The 25,719-nt window shown below is 41.7% G+C and overlaps 1 protein-coding gene across 1 annotated transcript in view; it reads left to right on the forward strand.

Moving 5' to 3' along the window:
- The first annotated feature begins 430 nt into the window (after positions 1-430).
- LOC114649534 (synaptotagmin-6-like) overlaps positions 431-25,719 on the forward strand; it is a 127,558-nt gene continuing 102,269 nt past the window's right edge. Inside the window, exons 1-4 of the mRNA XM_051924769.1 lie at positions 431-451; positions 1,154-1,169; positions 4,977-5,334; positions 13,388-13,946. Coding sequence (XP_051780729.1) covers positions 431-451; positions 1,154-1,169; positions 4,977-5,334; positions 13,388-13,946 — 954 coding nt within the window. The remainder of the gene's footprint in view (positions 452-1,153; positions 1,170-4,976; positions 5,335-13,387; positions 13,947-25,719) is intronic.

The raw sequence follows: 25,719 nt of genomic DNA on the forward strand, positions 1-25,719 counted from the left end.
TTGTCAGTTTGCCATTCATGGATGTCTGGGAGGTGTGTGACACATGATGTCACTGTCATAACGGCATAAAGGTCAGTTCCCTGCACTTCCTGGATGTCAGAAATTGTGGATGCAAACCAAAACTTTTATAGTTTTCCTTGTTTGTGGCTCTCAATCTTTTCTATAGAATTTTGACTACAATTTTGTGTTTTGGCTTCAATCATCACAATTTATAGAAATTTGCATTGTCATGAAGTGAGGTCCGTGGCAACTCTAGTTGTAGAAAAAACGTGCAGTCAAGCTTGGGAGGACAGGGTGCAGGTTTATAGTAGCATGGCGGAGTAGCCCTGGGGTTGTTAATGAGGGAATTGGGGTGACAGTACTCACGTGCAGAGGTGCAAAGTCTGGACAAGTTCTTCGATGGCCCTCTGGAGTGTGTCATCAAGCACGCATGCCCATCAACATTTACAAGGTGAGTCTGAGCACAATAGAGTAAAAGAGAAAAATTACAAGTTGGAAAAGAAATACTAAGGCAAAGTCAGAAGAGCAACAAAAAGCAGAGAAGGAAGTGTGGCTGAGCCCCTGCAAAGGAGCAAATGTAATGGGGCTCCAAGCGGTGTTCCCACTGAACAATTGTGTCCGTGCCGGAATGAGAGAACAAGCCTTCTAGAGATTCTAGAAGCGCTAATGGAGCATATGGAGAGATAGATGTTTGGCTAAGTGCAGGCAGGCAGGACAGTCGGGAGAAGGTGACCACAGCTGACGGTGTCGTCTCCATCTGGGAGGACCCACTGGGGTGACAGAGAGAGAGAGAGAGAGAGAGAACTGCCCATCCTGCTACCTTGGTTTATTGTACATTGTTCATGTGCTCCGATTTTAATTGGATTATTTATTTATTAATTAGGATCTTCATTGCATTTTTATTATTGTGAAATTAATTTAATAAGCTTGCACTATGCACTTCTGGAAAATGTGAGCATTGTTGTTGTCTCTCACTTGCTGCTGTGCCCATCTTGGTTACAAACTACCAGGGTTCATGAGGACAGTTTACTGTCGGGTACGTCACCCAGACATTGACCCTGACACACATAATGTACACTGGCTTGTTTTCTTGACATCTTTTCATCTCCTATTCCCTTATTTCTCAAATTTACCACACTTCTTCTATTGGCAGAACACACCATCAAAAAGTGAGTTTTTCTGAAAATAAAATCAGCCTTGAAAGAGTTAAGGAGGAATGGCAAAAACTGGCTGAATGTGCAGTAGAAGGTCTATACCCCAAACTGGTAGACAATTAAAGACCAGAACAAAAGGGCAAATCGAACTTGAACTTAATAAGCTTGTCTAGGTTAAACTAAAACCAAAGAAACATTTCTTGAATATCTAGTTTTACATCTCCAGTCTTTTTTTGGAGAAATAAAGCGCAGACAACTTTTAAGCAGATGGCGTACTCTTTTATAGATGGTTGCTAAACCTAATACTATCATCAGCATTCAAGTGGTGCTTGGAAAGCATCTAGTGGGGGTTAGAGTTTGGTGTGGGGGAGTTGGTGTTTTGTCTCACAGAGACAGCAGTGGGTCAGGACACGTAGTGGTTGCTGAGATGATTCAAAGGTGATTCATTGTAAATACATTTAAAATTTCTGTAAATCATACTTATAATAGTAATAATATTAATACATTACATTTGTATAGCACTTTTCAAGGTATTCAAAGCACTTTACATAGTGAGTGGGGAGCCTCTTCAATCACCACTAATGTGCAGCATCCACCTGGATGATATGAGCCATTTTGTGCCAGTACATTCACTGCACGTTAGCATTAGATTAGATATTTAACCAATCAGAGAACAGGGGATAATTAGGGGGCAAGTGGGCAATTTAGCCAGAACATCGGAATACACCCTGCTCTTTTCAAAGGATGCCCTGGAATCTTTAATGACCACAGAGCATCAGGACCTCGGTTTTATGTCTCATCTGAAGGATGATGAAGTGTTGGCCCCAAACTCATAAACTAGATTTGAATAAATGTATATCAACAACAAACAGTTAAAGTTACAAATTATTTTTACTCATTCCAAAATAGTTCCTCTGTCTTTCTCTATCTATCATCTTCTGAGCAAAAACGACTCGACGTGTTCTAAACAAACAACCGTACTTCATTCTGTTTCATCATAGCTTTTTCCACATTTCCTTGAAACTTTCCTTCTCATGCACGCAAATGACATACCACAAAAAGTGCAAAATGCTGAGAGATGATTGGTTTAGCAATCTTGCAATGTGTGTAAAATGGCACTGGCTGTTTACAAAATGTAATGCATTGCTTTGATAAAAAATAGAGTGTCATCAGGTCATCTCAGATATAATGTCTCATATACAGTACACAGTATTATGATATTCCTGTTTACCACAAGTACAACAAGCACCACCATGCCTCCACTTTCTTTGTTCACGCCACTGGTTATGTAAAATATAACCTCACACAACTGTGGTGGGCTGGCGCCCTGCACAGGGTTTGTTTCCTGCCTTGCGCCCTGTGTTCGTTGGGATTGGCTCCAGCAGACCCTCGTGACCCTGTGGTTAGGATATAGCGGGTTGGATAATGGATGGATGGATGGATGAACCTCACACAATATTGTAATGGCACTTATAAGATGCATCAGTCTAAGGATGAGTCCTCATTAGTGTCACACAAATTATCAGCTTCAGAGGCAGCTGCAGAGAAGCTGAGAGAAACGGCAAGCCTTCCAAAGTAGCAAAAGAATTACAAGCGTTCCTTTAAAGGATAACAGGCTACCTAAGAGAGCAACATAAAGAGTGAGAGAGCATGGGCACTTGCCGCCAACACTGTAGCGGGAAAATAGTGCTTTTTTTAATATAATATGGCTAAAGAAGACCCACGATGAGACAAAAAGGAGTTCTGTTATCAAATACTGTAACCAAGTGAAGCAGTGAAATTGGTGTAAAACGTAGCTGAGATTAAAAAACTACCTGCCACCTTCAAATTTCAAACGTTTTGTGTGCCAAGCTGATTAAGCTGCCTCCCATCAGCCACAGCAAACTCCTGCTGCCTGATGAGAGGAGTAGTTCCATTGTTGGCACTGCTACAAGGATCCAGATGAGATGAAAAAATATGGAGAGTAAGAGATTTTATATACGTTGTGAACCACCAGGGAACGTACAGCTTCCCCAACCCCGACACAGACAGGCTGAGACACAAGTTCAACACAACATACGTTTTATTCTTCAGGAGGAAAGCCTTTTCTGTTGCTCCCCACTTCACAGCACAGTACAAAAGCACCAAACACAACAAAACAACATTTATTTATATAGCACATTTTCATACAAATAATGTAGCTCAAAGTGCTTTACATGATGAAGAAAGAGAAAAAAGACAAAGTAAGAATTAAAATAAGAGAACACTAATTAACATAGAATAAAAGTAAGGTCCGATGGCCTGGGAGGACAGAAAAAACAAAAAAAAGTTCAGATGACTGGAGAAAAAATAAACTCTGCAAGGGTTCCAGGCCATGGGACCACTCAGCCCTCTCTAAGCATTCTACCTAACATAAATGATCAGTCCTCAATACAGCCCTTCTTTCATTCTTCTCTCTCTCTCCCTTCCTCGCCTCCACTCCTCTTCGCAAGCTTTGTCCTCCACCTCCTGACTCTGGCTCTCTGACTAGTGATGAGGTGGCTCCTTTTAAAGTGCATCCAGAAGTGCTCCAGGTGTCTCTTGACTTTCTTCCGGCTGCATTTCCGGATATGGTGGATGTGGTGCCACAGAGGACTCAGACGTACCTGCAGCACCCCCTGGGGGCGCCCATGGAGCCCAACAGGGCTGCTCTAAACTACAACTCCCAGCATGCCTTGCGGGGAACCGTGGTGCTGTAGCAACCCAGGTGTGCTGCCCTCTAGCGTCTCAGGGAAGACAATGTCCCAAATATAGTCTCTACCTCTGTCCTTCCAACCCAGGCGGCATCCTGGCCGAGTAATAGCCCTGGCCATCCCTCAAAATGTCAAACACCATTCTACCCGGCTCAATGGTGCAAATGGCAAAGTTTCTCAATAATTTTCTCAAAGTCAAACAAATTCAGTTTCACTTGCTGGTTTATCACCAATATTAGGTTAAAAGTAGACCAGGACTGGGGTAAGCACTGTTCTGTAGTCTATGACATGGTGTCATAGAAACCCATTCAAAATAGGCAGTGCATGACAGAAAAAATAAACAAGAATAAAACAGAAACACAAAACATGACTGTATTTAACTGAATGGTGGTAGATATTTGAATTATGAACATCATTCACATCCATTGTAATGCTCCTGCTCCCCACTCTTTTGGGTGTTACATCATCACTTCTCGCTTCGACTTGAGAATGACAGGCAGCATTAACACTCCTGCCATAGCTTGGCCATCCTGCCCCTTGTCCTCCTCCTTTCTCTTACTTGTACACACACAAGCCTGCACACAACCACAAACATACTTCATTTACCCTCATACACCCCATCTAGGTCATTTACTCATGTGGTGTGTGCACTGATGCTTCACCCCTTATCTGTAATTGACAGTATGGGGGTCGGTCAACAGGATGTCCAGGTACTCTTTAGACAGTTTTGTCCTGCTTAACTGTTTTATTATGCTTGTCACAGACTATGGCAGCTGATGCCACTTTGGAGTGGACTGATGTTTATTAACACAAAGCATGAGTCACATTTATTTCTCTTTCCCTTTTCTATTCTAACACTCTTTTATCCTTGTTCTTATTATTATTTTTACTTATTATTTAACTGACTCTTTTCTCCAAGGTGACTTTCAACATCTCAGGTTCAATTGGTTGCATTTCTTTTGTTTTTTCCCAGATGGAGCACAAGCAGGTGAAGTGACTTGCTCGTGGCCGCACAGAGTCAGTAGTGGGATATTAACTCACAACCACTAGGTTGTGAGCCTTAGCCGCTCTTGATTTACCCTTCTTCTTCTTTATTTGTCTTTCCCCACAGAACTTTCAACCAGCCTCCTCGCTGTCGTTGTTACCACGTGTGGCGTTGCCCTGGTGGCAGTCTTTCTCTTTCTCCTTTGGAAGCTGTGCTGGGTACCCTGGAGGAGCAAGGCCCTGTCCTTAAGCGTTGCCGCCCTCTCCCTGCCCTACGCTGCCCCATCCGCAGGAGAACAAGAGAAGGAGAAGATGGCAGCAGACAAGCTTAAAGAGCCGGGGGCCATGAGCATCCTGGAAGCAGCGGTGAAAATCAGCCATACTTCTCCAGATATTCCCGCCGAAGTTCAGCTCTCGATGAGGGAGCACATTTTGAGACGCGCTCGCATGCAGAGGCAGTCAACAGAGCCTGCATCTTCTACCAGGTCAGAACCTCCTGCTACGGGTTAGAGCTGGGAAAAAGGGAATGAACCATTCAGAGTTTGTGTGTGGGGGCTTCTTTATAGTCTTATTCCTCATGAACATAAACCCTCTACTAGAGCAGGTTCACTGGGCATCTTGGGGACACTCCATTATCAATCACACCGGAATCATAAGGGGGATCAGTAACTCCAAGATTCTTCATTCCAGCTGTGGTAGCTGGTTGGGCTTTGGTGTGGTTACAAGATGGTTTCAGTACCATCATTTAGATTCATAGGACAGAATAAAACAAAAGTAGACAGTGAAGTGTTTCTGATTGAGTTGGTGTGAGCCTGCATTGGTAGGCTGGATGCAAGCATTGGCAATGGAGAACTGGGGGAATGTTGTTTGACAGACTTAGAAAATTGAACCTCTTTCAGGGGAAACTGCATGGGGAACTAATCCAGATCTTCAAAATCCTCAAAGGCGTTGATAAATTTGATCAAGCAGAATTGTGGGACTCTAGACTAAACCAAAGAGACATGGAATTGACTTTAAGAAGAGTCTGGATGAGATATTGGGGCAGCTCAGATATCAGCAATCAAACAAGCTTGATGGACTGAATGGTCTTCTCTTGTTTGTCAAATTTCTTAAATTCTGGCTGGCTCTTTGAAGCTGGGGGCTTGAATTTTCCACATCTTTTTTGTGGCACCTTTAAGTTGTTTTTTGTATTGTATTCCCACCACTCTTTTGTCCTTCACATGGACTGCTTACCTCGGATGACATATTTCCCTTTAGGTCTCACTCATAGCTTAGCCAAGATATGTTTACTTCCCATGCAGATTAGTTGTCAAGTGTGACCTAGAAGGAAAAGCAGATTATATTTTAAAGAGGAAAAAGACATTGTAGAAAGAGGACTTTCTTTCAGTTAAATCAGCCCTAAGTGAAATGCGTGCTAGGAGATGGCGGGGGGAGAGCCGTTTCTCAATCTCTCAGTGCTCTCTGGCAAAACCTATTAACTTCAGGCCCCTCTTTTATTTTAGATTTGTAATTTCAGCAACTACATCAAGCCCTTGTTTGCTTAACTTTTTCCAGCCTTATTCATCTTTGCAAAGCGCCAGTTTTGAGGATAATCATATTCTTCTTGATCTGCTGCCAGGAGACAAAAAAAAAGTACAAGAGATGGGAAATGTTTTTATTTGTTGTTCTGGGAGTGTGAAATTGAGAAATGCAAATCCGCTTCATAAGCGCCGTTAAAAGGAGGCTTCGGAGGCCTGAAATCCCACTCTTGTTATGTTTTGCCGTCTCCGCTTTCTCTCAATTCACAGAGTCAGCAGAAAGACAGATGTGCTGGGGTTTGATGTGAGGCTGGTGGGTGTCGGGGGGAGGCAGGATGGTGCCCTGTCTAAGAGTCTTCAGTCCATGGCAACTGATCTCCATTTGACTGCAAGACATGGAGGCACTTAAGCCATTTTAAGGTGGTACACAAGAGGATTTGGGCAATGCCCATCTCACAGTCTACATTCCATCTCACATTCCATACCTTATCTTATTCCATATTCCCGCTTCACATGTCAGGACTATAAGCTTGGTGTTAATTCTCATTTTGTTTCTCATCATTTCTTTTTAATTATGTGTCTCAAATCAACAATCTTAATTCTGTATCTCTCATTACGTGTTTTTTTTTCCCATCTCATTTTCTTTTCTTGTATCCCAATGTCCTTTTCCTGATACTGTATCTCTCATATTCTCCTTAAAAAGATCTACATGCTAAAAATATTATACGTTCAGCATGTATCATTCTGTATTTCAAATTTTTTGTCTCTCACTCTGCGTTTCTTAGTTTTGTGACTTTCTGGTTCCACTCCTGAGCAAACCCCAAGCCCAAAAAACAACTACTTCACTCCAGATTTCCAACAAAAAAATGTTTATTGGGATAAATCAAGTTTACACGTAAGGGTTGTCACAAGAACTGACAAAGAGTTCAAAAACGGTTGGGGCAGCCACCCGTATATTATATCCTGGCTGCAAAATCAGAAGAAATGGTGTACAGATATGTACAGATCAGAGTCCAAAACAGAACTGACTGGATAGAGGAAAAATGGTGGCTTTAAAGGCCAGTGCAGGAAGTGACATCATCCAAAGGGCCGGAACCAGAAGGGTCTTTGTCCATAGGCTCGGGACCAGAAGTGATGTCATCAAAGGCCTGAGAACCGGAAGTGACGTCCTCAGGCCTGTAACCAGAAGTGACATCATTAGGGCCGTCACTGGAAGTGACGTCATCAGGGCCAGGCGAAATTTCCCGTGAGCGGTCTGCAGTAAAGTGAGAAAAAGAGTCAGCACACTCCACCACACATGTAATTGCTCTCATTCAGGCCTTGTAGCTGCATCCCATGCGTGTGTGTGTGTGTGTGACAGGGTATATTGGAAGTACTGACACAAATGGTTCACACAAAAATAAAATTATAAGTGCTGTTCCCCCACCCTGTGTATTGACTTGAAACAGTAAGAAGAAATTTGTAAGTGAAAGAAACAAAACTGTGAGTCAAACCAATCTTTATCAGAGCCAAAATGGGAAACCAAAATTTACAAGTCAGGAACCAGAGCAAGAAATTCATTAGCAGGAAATCAGTAAATGAAAGAAATTTGAAAAAATTGAAAAGGGATGTTTTTATCCACACCAATTTGGATAGGGAATACCTGCTTTTAACTAATTTCACACACATGACACCCGGCATCGAGACCCTTGTTTCCATACTCCTGGCAATCAGGACCTGCATCGTGATAACAGGGCCACAAAGTAGCAGTGCTCACAGAAATTAAAGATGGCATCACTGCAAGATGTTAAAAACTATTGAACTTGCTCATTTAATGCAAAGATCAACCTCATGTTCATAATCCTCAAGTTCCAAAATCCCTGAGCAGACATAAAGAGTGAATCAAGTGAATCAGGGTGAGCTGCAAAAAAAATATAAAACCAACTGATTATAAAACACTGGCTGTTTCATTACACAGCAGTGCCATATCTAACAATTATGTGCTTTCTAAGTGGCACAAGCTTCTACCAGTATTCTGACCTTCTTCTTTCTCCATTCTGCCAGGTGAGCACTTGTGGACCTAGGTGTATTGCTCATGCCTTTTCTGCATCTTTGAAAAACAAAAGCTCATACTGAATCCTGAGGCCACCCCTTGCAGTCCTTCCACTGCAGTTTGTGTTTTCCTTTCCAGCAGGATTTCCTGCCTAAACTACATCCCCTAGGCAATCCTGCAGTGGGCTGAGATTTAACTGCTTTGCTCTACTACCCTTTGCTTAACTGGCAGACCAACACTATCCTCCTACTTGTTATTATTCCACAACACAAAGATAATCAAAAAGAGTGAGCAGGCCTCAATATAAACAACAGCCAGACCAGACTCCACTAGATCTGGGTGTCAGACGTGGCCTCACTATAGGCAGCCTAGCTCCAAACTCATATGGCAGGCTTTCTTCCCTTCACAGGCCCAAAACCGGGCTACAAATGTCCTTTAAGGGAGAAAATGAATGTAAAGCCATGGCTTAAATGACCAAAGTAAAGAAACTTCCATAATTTAAATATATGTTACAATTGATGCTTGCGTTGATGTGAAATAAACCATTCATATGTTTAAGGCTTTTCTGACTCAGGATTAGTTTTCTGGGATCAGTTTTTCATTCTGATTCTTTATTTTGATGTTTAAAATTTCTCCTCATATTTTCAACGTCAGTTTGTTATTTTTATGCAAAACTACTGTATGTCAACGTTAGCACATCACCAAATGTCCTAAGAATCCTAATTCTAAGATTGTACGATGGAAACAAAATTGGCATGACTGCTGAAAAGTCAGCTTGCATAGGTCCATACTCTGCAATATTTGCACTTTATTTGAACAATTTCTGTTATTGAATTTGGTTCTTAAACTTTGATCTTTTGGGTTGGCATTTCTGGTTTTGTCATTTCACTCTTTGAACCCTGGTTTTCAAAATTTTCTTCATTTTCTAACCTCATCTATTCTTTTAGTCTTTTCTCATAAATTTTTGTGGTGTCCTACTGAAGTCAGTACAATATATACAGTATATAAATATACATAGTGAAGAAGCACACAAGACACATGATCAGGGGTTTAGGGTAACTGGCTAGATGGCCCTGTTTAATAAGAGAAATCAGCCTACTCACAATGACAACATTTATTTCTGTAGCACATTTTCATGCAAGGAATGTAGCTCAAACTGCTTTACACAATACAAAATAATTACAAGAGAAAAAAAATAGCAAGCTAAAAATAATTATATATAACTTCTTCTTTCGGCTGCTCCCGTTAGGGGTTGCCACAGCGGATCATCTTCTTCCATATCTTTCTGTCCTCTGCATCTTGTTCTGTTACACCCATCACTTGCATGTCCTCTCTCACCACATCAATAAACCTTCTCTAAGGCCTTCTTCTTTTCCTCTTCCCTGTCAGCTCTATCCTTAGCATCCTTCTCCCAATATACCCAGCATCTCTCCTCTGCACATGTCCAAACCAACGCAATCTCACCTCTCTGACTTTGTCTCCCAACTTGAGCTGACCCTCTAACGTACTCATTTCTAATCCTATCCATCCTCGTCACACCCAATGCAAATCTTAGCATCTTTAACTCTGCTACCTCCAGCTCTGTCTCCTGCTTTCTGGTCAGAGCCACCATCTCCAACCCATATAACATAGCTGGTCTCACTACCCTCCTGTAGACCTTCCCTTTCACTCTTGCTGATACCCGTCTGTCACAGATTACTCCTGACACTCTTCTCCACTCATTCCACCCTGCTTGCACTCTCTTCCTCTTCTTGATCTCCAACGTCATCCTACAGACCACCATCCCATGCTGCTTAACTACACTTTCCCCTGCCACCACTTTGAAGTCTTCAATCTCCTTCAGATCAACTCTTCTGCATAGGATGTAATCTACATGTGTGCATCTTCCTCCACTCTTGTACATAACCCTATGTTCCTTCCTCTTCTTAAAATACGTATTCGCCACAGCCATGTCCATCCTTTTGGCAAAATCCACTATCCTCTGACCTTCTTCATTCCTCTCCTTGACACCATGCCTACCCATCACCTCCTCGTCTCCACTGTTCCCTTTACCAACATGCCCATTGAAATCCGCTCCAATTACCACTTTCTGTCCCTTGGGTACACTGTTCATCACTTCATCCAACTCACTCTAAAAATCTTCTTTCTCACCCATTGCACACCCAACTTGCAGTGCATATGCACTAACAACATTCATCATCACACCTCCAGTTTCCAGCTTCATAATCATTACTCTACCTGACACTCTTTTCACCTCCAAAACACTCTTGACATACTGTTCCTTCAGAATAACTCCTATCCCATTTTTCCTCCCATCCACACCATGATAGAACAATTTGAATCCACCTCCGATCCACCTGGTTTAAAACAACCAGAAGTTGACCAAAGTGCTTTACATACTGTAGAATAAAAAGTAACAGTATGAAATAAAAGCCAGATAAGAAATTATTAACAAGAAAAACAAAAGGAAACATTATACATACATGAACACACATGTTCCAACACACAAACATAAATTGAGATATCCGTCTTCTAATGTAGCTAGTCTAAGGGTGATGAACTCCCACTGTAGGTATTGTGATTAAATAGGTCTAAGCTCTCAGGCGCGGGGTTTTGAAAGTGTCATCTTCCTGGATTTGGTCGGAGCTGTCAAAAGAGGAAAATATGGTTAGTGAACAGTAGTCCCTCTTGCTTGGGAGTGGTATTGACAAGCTTATCTGACCTTCAATTTGGTCCCAATGTGCATGTGTATTGCAATATATATATATATATATATATATATATATATATATATATATATATACAGTATATATATATATATATATCCATCCATCCATTTTCTAACCCGCTGAATCCGAACACAGTGTCACGGGGGTCTGCTAGAGCCAATCCCAGCCAACACAGGGCACAAGGCAGGAAACAATCCTGGGCAGGGTGCCAACCCACCGCAGGACACACACAAACACACACACACACCGAGCACACACTAGGGCCAATTTAGAATCGCCAATCCACCTCACCTGCATGTCTTTGGACTGTGGGAGGAAACCAGAGCACCGGAGGAAACCCACGCAGACACGGGGAGAACATGCAAACTCCATGCAGGGAGGACCCGGGAAGCGAACCCGGGTATCCTAACTGCGAGGCAGCAGCACTACCACTGCGCCACCGTGCCGCCATATATATATATATATACAATGGTCCCCAGGGGGCCACGTTAATCTGCATCCAGCTCTGCATGTAGGCCCTCCAACCTCCAGGGAAAAACCTGGGGGTTGGTGGCAGAATTGGCACTCCAGCCACCATAAAAAACCTCACACTGGTTCCATTCCATCTGAACTAGTGTGGTGCTGAGGTGTCATTCGTTGTATGGCTACACTCAGGTCCTAATCTGTGATCCTGAGTTGGTTTGACATTTGGTGGGTGCGGCAATGCGCTGTATCAGCACCTGCTCCTAACCTCTTCCTCCAGGGGGCAGTGCAGCTCTTCAAACTCCTGACACAAAGGCTTGGACACAAGTTTACCAATGAATGAAGGGTTGTGTGAAACTCTTCCACAATGAATTCTTTCCCACACCACAACTGCATTTTCAATTCTTTGCAATTCTGTAAGTCTGTCGTCTCTCCTCTACTCTTCCAGCAAGCTTTGTTATTCTCCTTCCAAATCTGGCTCCCTGTGTTAAGGCAGCCAACTCCTTTTATCTAAAACCAGGGAGCACTTCCAGTGTCCCAAGACCATGGCCTGGGAGTACTTCCGGGTAAGACCTAATCATGACAAAGCAGGCTTGCTAGTCTCCTCAGTGCCCCCTGGTGGCACCCACAGAACCCAACAGGGATGAGCTAATGAACTACAGTTCCTAATGCACCAGACGGAATCCATAGTAATGCCGTACCCAAGGGAGGCTGCCATCTAGCACCTTGTGGAAGACGATGCCCTATGCAAGCTGCCTTCCCCTATACATTCATTCCATACATGTGGGTGAAAAGAGGGAAGGAGTCAGCAGCCTTTTCGTTCATCCTAGTTTGGGCTCTGCCGGTCTTACCTTTAAAATCCCTGAAGGTGCTCCTTATTACGCGCATTTCTGACAAGATGCAGGTGAATACAATACTGGAAAGTAGGCTCAGTTTAATGCAGTTTTTGAAATGTACCATGTATATAAACAAATAAACTGTAGATGAATAAAAATATACAGTATAGATTATTTTCTTTAAATTTTCCATTAAACCATAGTATTAAAGTCATGTTAAACACCAAAAACGTACAGTGAGTAGTTCTCTTTTTTTTAGAAACGAAACAAAATGTTAATGTTTTCCATTCTGAATTTATCATACTGTGCTACATTATTTACTTTTCTGTCTCATTCTGTATTTTTACTCTGTATAGTAAACACATTTTATCTTGTTTCTTTTGAATTTGATATTCTGTTACTCATGTCCTTAGTATGTGTTTTTCCCTCACTTTAATTTTTTGGTTTTGTTTCATAAATCAGACTCTGTCACTGATTTGTTGTCTGTGTACATCCTCTTTGTTTTTCTGTTTCTCATATTCTACTTTAATCACTTCATTGCTGTTATTGTCAATGCTGTATTTTTACTCATTTAATGTCTGTAATTATGTACTTCACTATACAGTGTAGTTATTTTTTAGGTGCAGGATTACTAAGGTTACATGTCATCAATATGGTGCAGCTTCACAGTTCCTAATGTCATACTTTAAATTGCACATATGCACAATATGGACTGTCTTACAGAAACTGTGGTCCCCATTGATCAGTAAACATCATTATGATCCACTAAGTATGTCACTGGATAAATTTAATATTGTTCATTCTTTCATAATCGTATTATAATTAGCATTTATTGTATGTCATACATCCATGTGTCATTGATTGATTCTTTAAGAGTTTCGTACATCACACACATTGTATGATGTGGCATTTCCTGCTTTCTGATCAGGTGGGCTAGTGAGGATTTCTCCCTTTTCCCGCAGGCACAGCTCTTTCAAGAGACACCTGCCTCGGCAGATGCATGTATCCAGCCTGGATTATGGCTCAGACATCCTATACGTCGACGAGCAGCCCACCAGCATCGGTCGCATTAAGCCGGAGTTGTACAAGCAGAAGTCAGTAGAGTTGGAAGAGTCAGCAAAGGACAGTGGGAAGACATGCGGCAAAATTAATTTTTCTCTCAAGTACGACTACGAGAATGAAATGCTCAATGTCCGCATCCTCAAGGCTTTAGACTTGCCTGCTAAGGACTTCTGTGGTAGCTCGGACCCCTACGTAAAGATCTACCTGCTGCCTGACCGAAAGAGGAAGTTCCAAACGCGGGTGCACCGCAAGACCCTGAATCCCACCTTTGATGAGTCCTTCCAGTTTCCTGTGCCCTACGATGAGCTTGTCAGCCGTAAACTACACCTCAGCGTCTTCGACTTTGATCGCTTCTCTCGGCACGATATGATCGGTGAAGTCATCCTGGACAATCTCTTTGAAGCCTCAGACCTCTCCAGGGAGACATCTATTTGGAAGGATATCCAGTATGCCACCACGGTAAGTTGACAGGAGTGGATGTGAAGAGGTGCATCCTCTATTTGTGTGTGCATGTTCATGCGTGTGTGAGGTGCACAAATATTACGACATACTGTGTGTATTTTATTCTGTAAAGAGCAGGTGGTAGGAGCAACGAGGAACACTCTTTGGACTGTTTTGTTGTTTTCTTTACCCTAAACATTAGGCTATGCATTCTTTCTGAATAGACACAGTAGGTGCAGCCAGTTGACTCTGGGATGAACAGGAAGTCGTAGGCAGTTTCTCTTAACACATGGCCTCGATGCAACTTATGTAAGAACCCCATTGATTTTTGTGACATTTTATTGGCTTTAATAATGCAGCAGCATTGCAAAACTGAATTAGACCACTCACTCTCTTTTTTAATATTGTCTAATTTGGTTGCAGATGTGCTTTCTGAAAGGTCATGAAGCTCTGGCTTTAACCCTCAGTTCTCCATTAAAAGCCAGCTGGATGCACAGAGTGCCATAGCAACCAGGGGCATGTAGTGTCAAAGTGCTGTTAGTGAGGGGTTTGTTTATCTGTCAACTCGCGGAGGCTTACTGATCTGACCTCTGAACCACCTCCTCGAGTTGTGCATCCTCACTTGCACTGTCACCCAGTGATTTCCTCATATCAAAAGTCTAGATCTCTTCCTAATGAGAACATGGATGCTCTCATCTGCTAGTCCTGTCTCCGTTGTTACACATATCCGTGTCTTGATCGTGTGCTGCCCTAATTACAGGACTGTTTGTTGCCAGGCTGACAGACACCCACTCCTAATCTCGACGGGAGGATTAATCACCTTCCCTGCTCAGAATGAGGACCTCATCATTAAATGAAGCAACATGTCTGTCTTTGTTTTACACTCTTTTTTTTGAAGTCCAGGATGCCTGTTTCTTTTTATAGCAGGCATCTGTTTGGTCTAAGAGTTTCATGAAAACGCCTCTGCACTTATGAAACTGTCTCTGTGCAACCTGGGCCAATGAAAGCAAATATGATATGATATTAAATTGTAAATGCCAAATCCAGTCTGCTTCTTCATTTTTGTGCACAGATTAGTGAGCCAACTGGATGAGGTTCAATTTTATTTGCAGCAGGTATGAAAGATTTCAAATCAGACATTAAGCGCAACATCATATTCTTTTTCTTGTTTGTGATGTATATTATGATTTCTCAAATATTCCAATCATGATCATTAGGAGATTAAATGGCCCATCAAGTCTTCACTTGAGTCTATATGGTTTATAAAAAGGCTAGTAGTCTTCTGCACTACTGAGTGACAATCTAGTGTTTGTGTGTCAGTGGTATCCATTTTGGAAATATTCTCCTTTGAGTGGTGTCAGCAGTGGGATAAATTTATCATACTAGTAAAATAATGTGGAGTACATATATATATGTGAGTGTGTGTGTGCGTGTATCAATTGTGTGCATTGAAAAGGCAATTTTTTGTGTTTATCTGTAGACCTCTCCACCTATGGATTGGGTTTAACACATTCAACATGACATATTGGAAGCCCCAGGGAATAAAAGTATATTGAGAGTGAAAGAGTTTGCAAAATTATTTGGTTTTGTTGTAGGTATGCAAACAGTCAGTAACATCAACAAAGTTGCTATACTAAAGAGTTATACAGTACATCTTCCTTTACTTCACTAAACAGAGCTGGACAGTTGACATCTGTGGTAGAGCGACGGGCGCTGAGCAGGCTCCTGTCAATCATGGAGAATTCACTGCATCCACTAAACAGTATCATCTTCAGACAGAGGAGCAGCTTCAGAGACAGACTGCTGTCACTGTCCTGCTCCACTGACAGACTGAGGAGATCGTTCCTCCCCCACACTATGCGACTCTTCAATTCCACCCGGGTTTGGGATAAACGTTAACATTATTCAAAGTTATTGTCTGTCTGTATACCTGCATTGTTATCACTCTTTAATTTAATAGTTTCTTTATCAGTATGCTGCTGCTGGAGTATGTGAATTTCCCCTTGGGATTAATAAAGTATCTATCTATCTATCTATCTATCTATCTATCTATCTATCTATCTATCTATCTATCTATCTATCTATCTATCTATCTATCTATCTATCTATCTATCTATCTATCTATCTATCTAAACCTTCTTTTGACTGCTCCCGTTAGGGGTCACCATAGCTGATCATCTTTTTCCATACCTTCCTGTCCTCTGCATCTCACTCTGTTACACCCATCACTTGCATTTCTTCTCTCACCATATCCATATCCTTATACAAAACATAAGTAAAACAGTTGTAAATACATTTTATGGTTGCAGTGTACAATAGCTTGCTCAAGATTATTGTCATGTGTGCATAGTATGTAGAGCAATAGTACATTGAAATTCTTACTTACATGTCTCCTCTGAACACAAGAAAAAGGCAAAGAAAAAATAAAAGGTATAAATAGCATTCAACAAAGAAGCACACACACGTCTATATATATTTATATATCTGTCTATCTATAAACAGTATAGGAAGGTAAAAGACATGTTTCAGTTGTTTAGACTTCATGAAGAATATACACACACATATATATTATATATATATATATATATATATATATATATATATATATATATATATATATATATATATATATATATATGTATATATATATATATTGTCAAAGACAAATAAAGAAGTTTGGGGCAGCCATCCCATATATTGTTCCTGGCTGCAAAATGGATAGTTTGATGTACAGATGTGAACAGATTAGAGTTCAAAACAGAACTGAATTGCTAAGGTAAAGATAGAAGTTTTAAGGGCAAGCATAGGAAGCGACATCAGTGGGGCCAGAGCCGGAAGTGGCATTGTTGGGTCAAGAACAGGAAATGACGTTGTCGGAATTGAATTTCCTGTAAGTGGTCTGCAGTGGAAAGAGACAAAGGATTAGTACACTTTGCCACCCCCTAGTTTAGCATGGAATTGCCCTCATTCAGGCCCTTTAGCTGCCACCCATGCACACGTGTGTGACAATATATATACATATACCAGTAACGGTGCACTGCACGGAATACACTTGACTTGAGAATTCCTAGTTTTCATAATCTTTCTCTGTACATTTAGCATTTGTTTGCTCAGAGGTTGATGCAATTGCTTAGTACGTTTTTCTTAATTTTTCACTTAAGCTGGCATTCAAGTATTCAATTTGCCTCAAGAATGATTTCAGATATGAAGAGGTAGGGGACGGACGGCGCATGGCCGCCCTGCTTCCTGCTGCCAAGAGTTGATTCTACAATAAAATAAAATAAAAATAAAAAGAGGAATAACCTTGGAGGTCAATCATCACTCCGAAAGCTGATAGTAGACATCACGTAGTATATGTGTGCCAAATTTCAGGTGAATAGTTCAAACAGTTTGCGAGCTACAGGTGATTTAAAATCCTGGACAGACAAACAAACAGCCACGGTAGCGTATTATATATAAAGATAGTTACGTATATACTCCAGAACTCCACAAACACTAGTCCCGGGTTTAAAACAAGTGGTTTTTATTGAACAAGTACCCACAACAGGCTTCTTTTCCATTATTTTAACATATCACAGCGCAGCAATACAATTCTTTCTCTTCTTTCTCCTCTACTTCTCCCAGGTGTGTGTTGTCCAGCTCCTTTCCCAGTTCAGACTTTCCAGATAAAGTGGAGGTCTCTCATTTAATCCAGACCTGGGAGTATTCTGGTGCTCAATCCATTATCTCCTGGATGCACCCACAGACAGAACCCTTTGATCACAGGCCAGCTCCCCCTGGTGGCCCCCATGTAACCCAACATAGCAACTTTATGGGACCACAACTGCCATGCTGCCTTATTGGTGTCCAAACCAGGGCTCACCCAGAAGGGATGCTGCCATTCAGTGTACGGGGGAATGATCTGCCCATGGGAAGTAGTCTCCCACTGGTCCCACCAGTCTCTCTTGGCGTCATGGCCAGATAAGGGAATTTGGTCTGTCGTGGCCGAAACGCCAGTGCATCCTTTACAATAAATACATACACATTAAACATTTTTATGCTACAATATTTCTGACAGTATTTGCTAGTGTGACTGCCTTTTAAGTAACCTTATGACTTGTGGGTAATAGCTATGCCTGAATCTATTGGTTTCCAGGTGCCATTTGCCTGAAAGGAGGAGTGAGAAAGGTAACAGTGAAAGATGTCGGAGGCCCTTAATAATACTGTTTGGCTTTCAAAGGCAGTGAGTGTGTCATGAACAGAGGGCAGCTGTATGCCAGTAATATTCTGCATGGCCTTCACCTCCCTCTGCAATGCTTTGTAATCTTGAGCCAAGCAAGTGCTGTACCAGGATATGAGGCAGCCAGTAAGGAATGACCATTGTGACCCTGTAGAAGTTTGTGAGAAAAAATGGGGAGGACTGGGCTTTTCTCAGATGTCTTTCGTGAGTCTTCTTGAAAAGAGCTGAAACGTGTTGTGTTCAAATCAGTTCATCTTTGATGGTCACTCCAAGAAATTTAAAGCTGCCCACCCTCTCAATAGCATCCCCTCTGATGTAGAGGAAAGTGTAGTCTGCCTTCTGCTTCCTGAAGTCAATGAGCAGCTCTTTAGTTTTGCTGACATTAAGAATCAGATGGCTGTCCTGACACCATTGACTCATCAGGCAGACCTCCTTTCTTTAAGCTGCCACATTATTGTTGGTGATCAGGCCTATGATGGTGCTGACATATTGCAAATTTAATAATGGAGTTGGAGTTATGTCTGGCTGCACAGCCAGAGGTCAACAAGGTGTACAAGGCACTTTCCTATTAGGTTAGTCATTTTTATTTGATAAGAAGCCAAGGAGCATGAATAGTGAATAAAAAAACAGATTACTACAAAGTGTATAAATCCATCCCAACTATGCAACAGTAATAAAGACAGAAAAAGCCCCATGTTATAGTGAAACGGCATATAGCTGGGCTGTTTATCCATAACATACAATAAAAAACATTCTTACGGTGGACAGACTACTACCGTGGATACTCACGTATAAGTCGAAAAATTTATGCCTTAAAATTCTTTCAAAAAAACAGGGTCGACTTATCCACGGGGCAGCACAATTGTCCATAGAATTTGGGTAATGACATTGTACACTCAACGCTTCACGGTGTTAAGTCACCGGTCATCTGCCGTTTCCCATGGTCTTTGAAATAATTATAAGCCAGCACTACTATTGCTAATTAGCTAGTTTTTTTCTAATTTCATTAAATAATTATTTAAAATGTGAAATACTTGAATTTGAGCATTAGCTTTTGCAGGTTTTGGATAACAAACATATCATTAGCTGCCACGTGCCATCTAGAGGCTGCCATCGCGCGTGCCTGTCGGCTGGTACATAGTGTTAAAGGTCACGGGAGCAAGCCGGCATATAGCGGCTGCAATCGCATGTGCCTGTCGGCCAGTACATAGTGTTAAAGTTCGCCGGAGCAAGCCGGCATATAGCAGATACGATCGCGCATGCCTGTCGGGTAGTACATAGTGTTAAAGGTCGCGGGAGCAAGCTGGCATATAGCGGATATGATCACGCGTGCCTGTCAGCTAGTACATAGTGTTAAAGGTCGCAAGCTGTCAAGTTTTACCCTCGACTTATACATGGGTCATAACAAATTTCATAATTTTCAGCTTAAAAATACACTCGACTTATCTGCGAGATCGACTAATACGCGAGTATCTATGGTACTAATTTTCCCTTTACTACAATCTTTTAACACTAAAAATCAAAAATAATTTTGTACCACTTTGGAATAAAAACACACCCAGACATAGAAAAAATGTGCCGACTCTACAGCAGAGGTACTCAGTTACAGTCTGCAGGTTTTCTCTTCAACCAGTTAGAACCCATTTATTCACCTCAATAAAAGGATAAGTGTTCGTGTGTCTGTCCGTACTGTATGTCCATCCAGTTGCCATGTCTCTGTCATTCCAAAAGATGCCGCATTATACACATTTTAAATAATAAAATGCTTTATGAATCTCATAACAAATGGCACATAACAATGCATGGTGGACTGCAGACATTAATGCTGACGTCTACATTGATTACTTAGATTTCAATCTGTCTTAGATGGGTAGCATAGCTCAATTAATAAGAAAGCAATATTTTTGTGAGGGTTAGTTTTAGGTAATGTGTGTTACAATTCAGAAGCCTTAATAGTGTATTTTAGTTTTTAACTGCTGCATTTCGGTTTTAATTGTCACCACTTTTATAAACCACCCTTCAGTTAATAATGAGGTACAAATGACAAAAGAACAACCAGCTCTGTAGATAACGCGTTTCCATTTAAACCTGTGTGTATGCATCATGAAGTATCTGTTGTAAGAATGACGCTATATAGCACCTGACCCGACACAGATTGGACATAGGAGGCACGTGTAAAATAAAACAAATACTTTTTATTTTCTTCATCTGTGGGCTATGCCTTCCTCGTACCCACCCTCGTACCCATACAAAACACAGTCCCAAGCACAAGTAACACACAAAAGCACTTTTCTCTCTTCCACCACCACTCCTCCACAAGCTTTGTCCTCCTCCTCCGACTCTGCCCACTGAGTGGTGATCGCTGGCTCCCTTTTATCAGTTACCTGGAAGTGCTCCAGGTGGTTGATTGCTGACATCTGGCTGCATTTCCAGGTAAGGTGAAACCAGTGCCCAAAAGGGGCCAGCCGCTCCTGTTGCAGCACCCCCTGGTGGCGCCTGCGGAACCCCACAGAGCTGCACAGAACTCCAACCCCCATGAAGCCCTGGGGGGAGTCCGAGGCACCACTGCAACCCAGGGAGGCTGCCATCTAGCTTCCAGGTGGAGATACTGGGCTTCCCACCCTTGTCCCCCTGGCAGATGTGGTGAAGGGGCGTCCCGGCCAGGCATGGGCATCGGGTGTTAATAAAATGTTTTAAAATAAATGAGAAGGGAAGGACCACAAAGCATATGGATAAAGTTCTCAGAAAACAATAAGTATATCATTTTTGTCTGGAAAGAATGAAATCACTAACAAGCCACATCATTAAACATCAAGTTTCATTATCTGTTAGATACAGTGCATCCGGAAAGTATTCACAGCGCATCACTTTTTCCACATTTTGTTATGTTACAGCCTTATTCCAAAATGGATTAAATTCATTTTTTTCCTCAAAATTCCACACACAACACCCCATAATGACAACGTGAAAAAAGTTTACTTGAGGTTTTTGCAAATTTATTAAAAATAAAAAAATTGAGAAAGCACATGTACATAAGTATTCACAGTCTTAGCCATGAAGCTCAAAATTGAGCTCAGGTGCATCCTGTTTCCCCTGATCATCCTTGAGATGTTTCTGCAGCTTAATTGGAGTCCACCTGTGGTAAATTCAGTTGATTGGACATGATTTGGAAAGGCACACACCTGTCCATATAAGGTCCCACAGTTGACAGTTAATGTCAGAGCACAAACCAAGCATGAAGTCAAAGGAATTCTCTGTAGACATCCGAGACAGGCACAAATCTGGGGAAGGTAACAGAAAAATTTCTGCTGCTTTGAAGGTCCCAATGAGCACAGTGGCCTCCATCATCCATAAGTGGAAGAAGTTCAAAACCACCAGGACTCTTCATAGAGCTGGCCGGCCATCTAAACTGAGCGATCAGGGAGTAGGGCCTTAGTCAGGGAGGTGACCAAGAACCCGATGGTCACTCTGTCAGAGCTCCTCTGTGGAGAGAGGAGAACCTTCCAGTAGGACAACCATCTCTGCAGCAATCCACCAATCAGGCCTATATGGTAGGGTGGCCAGACGGAAGCCACTCCTTAGTAAAAGGCACATGGCAGCCCGCCTGGAGTTTGCCAAAAGGCACCTGAAGGACTCTCAGACCATGAGAAAGAAAATTCTCTGGTCTGATGAGACAAAGATTGAACTCTTTGGTGTGAATGCCAGGCGTCACGTTTGGAGGAAACCAGGCACCATCCCTACAGTGAAGCATGGTGGTGGCAGCATCATGCTGTGGGGATGTTTTTCAGCGGCAGGGACTGGGAGACTAGTCAGTGTAAATGGAAAGATGACTGCAGCAATGTACAGAGACATCCTGGATGAAAACCTGCTCCAGAGTGCTCTTGACCTCAGACTGGGGCGACGGTTCATCTTTCAGCAGGACAACGACCCTAAGCACACAGCCAAGATATCAAAGGAGTGGCTTCAGGACAACTCTGTGAATGTCTTTGAGCGGCCCAGCCAGAGCCCAGACTTGAATTCGATTGAACATCTCTGGAGATATCTTAAAATGGCTGTGCACCGACGCTTCCCATCCAACCTGATGGAGCTTGAGAGGTGCTGCAAAGAGGAATGGGCGGAACTGGCCAAGGATAGGTGTGCCAAGCTTGTGGCATCATATTCAAAAAGACTTGAGGCTGTAATTGCTGCCAAAGGTGCATCGACAAAGTATTGAGCAAAGGCTGTGAATACTTATGTACATGTGATTTCTCAGTTTTTTTATTTTTAATAAATTTGCAAAAACCTCAAGTAAACTTTTTTCACATTGTCATTATGGGGTGTTGTGGGCAGAATTCTGAGGAAAAAAATGAATTTAATCCATTTTGGAATAAGGCTGTAACATAACAAAAGGTGGAAAAAGTGATGCGCTGTGAATACTTTCTGGATGCACTGTAGATAGATAGATAGATAGATAGATAGATAGATAGATAGATAGATAGATAGATAGATAGATAGATAGATAGATAGATAGATAGATAGATAGATAGATAGATAGATAGATACTTTATTAATCCCAAGGGGAAATTCACATACTCCAGCAGCAGCATACTGATAAAAAAACAATATTAAATTAAAGAGTGATAACAATGCAGGTATAACAGACGATAACTTTGCATAATTTTAACGTTTACCCCCCCTGGGTGGAATTGAAGAGTCGCATAGTGTGGGGAAGGAACGATCTCCTCAGTATGTCAGTGGAGCAGGACAGTGACAGCAGTCTGTCTCTGAAGCTGCTCCTCTGTCTGGAGATGATACTGTTCAGTGGATGCAGTGGATTCTCCATCATTGACAGGAGCCTGCTCAGTGCCCGTCGCTCTGCCACAGATGTCAAACTGTCCAGCTCCATGCCTACAATAGAGACTGCCTTCCTCACCAGTTTGTCCAGGTGCGAGGCGTCCTTCTTCTTTATGCTGCCTCCCAAGCACACCACCGCGTAGGAGAGGGCGCTTACCACAACCGTCTGATAGAACATCTGCAGCATCTTATTGCAGGTGTTGAAAGACGCCAGCCTTCTAAGGAAGTATAGTCGTCTCTGTCCTCTCTTGCACAGAGCATCAGTATTGGCAGTCCAGTCCAATTTATCATCCAGCTGCACTCCCAGGTATTTATAGGTCTGCACCCTCTGCACACAGTCACCTCTGATGATTACGGGGACCATGAGGGGCCTAGGCCTCGTAAAATCCACCACCAGCTCCTTGGTTTTGCTGGTGTTCAGTTGTAGGTGGTTTGAGTAACACCATGTTATTAGGTCTGATGTCAAATCACACAAAACTGGTTGGAATGAAAACTTGCAGCCACTGCGGACCTTGAGGGCTGTAATTGAGTACCCCTGCTCTAGAGCAATAACAGGGTGCCCAGTTCGAATCCAGAATGCTTGCCCAAACGTCCGTAGTACATCACCTTAACTTTCAAATGAGAAATCGGTAAAACAGGCTAAAGCAATGCTAGTCCTCTAAAAAATGTGAGGATCTCTTGCTCTTCTCTGTGTTTCTTATTCATGGCTTTCTCTTTTATAAACCCATTCATTCATTATAGGTCCTGGATTTTGTTCCTGTTGTAAATTATATTTCTTGAGGAGTGTGTTAACACTTTACTTTAGGTACTGCACAAATGCATCTATGACTCACTTACCAGTATGTAACAAGGCATGAATGAAGGCTTTTATTGGTGTTAATTGAACTTACAAGGCATTGTGGACGAAGGTTCGAGGCAAACAGCAGACAGACAGCAGATGTAGAGTAAAAAAGCAATTTCTTTATTCTTGATGAGCAGAGAGACCACTGCAGCCCCTGTCAGCTTGTGTCACTGACAGTTACCAGAAAATAGCCCAATCTTGCGGGGGGTGAGTTCCCTTTTATAATTGATACATCTTGCAGAGACAGCTTATCATGAGACAAGGTTACACAATTCTTTGGAGGGGTTCAGTAATATGCCCAAAAATTACAACACATTTGTTCAAAACAACTTAAGAAGAAGTGAAAGAACCTATTACTGTTGATTAAACAAAAATCACAGACGTTGAAAATAAAAAAGATTAGCAGTTTTCCTGAGTACAGACTAAGAGTCAGCAGTTTGACAGAAATGTAAGTTTGTCCTTTTAGCTTTGCGTACACACTTAATTTTTATATGTAAGTCTTATTAATAAACAATTAATCTTTAACTCATTAGTTTAAGTAAGTCATATTATTAAACAATTAATCCATGGCTCATTAATACAAACTAGTAATATACTTATACTGTTAAAATGATTATACAGGTAATGATTTTTCTCTTTCTCAGCATCAGTAAAGTGTTTATTCATCGAAGCAATGTGGACTACTAAAATAACATCAGTTCAGAACAGTCCAAGACGGCTTAAGCAGGACTATGTACTAATAATATCACCTTGCAGACCAGAATGCTATGCAGTGCGAATGAAGGACAACAACATTTCTTGGGCAATATGGTGGCCCTTTCTGGGTTCTACAGGTCCCATTTATTCTACTCATCTTAGTTCAATCTGGTTTTGTATAGCATTCTCCAATACGTTCACCAGGGGTGTCAAACTCAGATCCAGGGGGGTCACAGTGTACTTCCTCAATGTGTAACTAATTACTGCCACTAATGGAACAGGCTTATTTTACCTTAAAGTTTGTTGACTTGTTTTTTAAGATTTAACTGATTTTTTTTCCTTAAGAAGCTGCCAAGTAAAAATGAACTCCAAAATTGGCCAACAGATGACCAACTAACCCAAGTTGTTCAAGACTCTGTTCTGATGAGCCTCCATTTTTGAAATTCTTATCTTATCTGCTGTTATTGAATGCATTATCACAATTCTATGGCCTCTTAGCGTTCTCTTTCTGCCACACCAGACATTCCCAAAAATTGTTGATTTTCTTTTTCTGGAGCGCACTATCAGCATGGTTTGTGGATCATAACAGATTAAAAATTCTCAGGCCTTTACCCCTTTTTTATTTTCTATTTTATTGAAACATATACTGCACAATATACACACAAGTGCAAATAGGATCTGGTTAGCCAGACATCTGTTTGCTTGCTTCACATCTCATTATTTTTGGGCTACTGAAAACAATTAAGAGTTCTGAATCTTAAATTAACTCAAAAGAGGAAAGTTCTATCAACAACAGTGCAGTAATTGCTTACTGTTACTAATTAAGAAAGTGGCTCGAGTGAAAACTTGCAACTACTGCAGCCCTCCAGAATCTGAATTTGACAACTGGGGACTCAGAGAGCATACATATGAAGTCCCTAAATTGTCATAGCATATGTGTGAGTAATAATTCTCTTTTTATTAGTCAGTTCATTAGAGGCTTATTACTGTCTTGTTCACTCCTCCCTGATTGTCTGACTCACATCAGAAAATAATACATGGATGAGAATGTTGGGGCAACCTGTCACAATAAGTAGAAAATACCATTTCCTACAAACAGATGGTTGTCTAAAAACCTTCAAAGCCTAAACCTGTACTTGGCTGCTCTTAGCGGAAATCCTCCCATGAGCAGCTTCCTTCTTTAACTTGGAAGCGGAGAACTG

The sequence above is a fragment of the Erpetoichthys calabaricus genome, chromosome 3 (genome assembly GCF_900747795.2).
Source record: "Erpetoichthys calabaricus chromosome 3, fErpCal1.3, whole genome shotgun sequence".
NCBI lineage: Eukaryota > Metazoa > Chordata > Cladistia > Polypteriformes > Polypteridae > Erpetoichthys > Erpetoichthys calabaricus.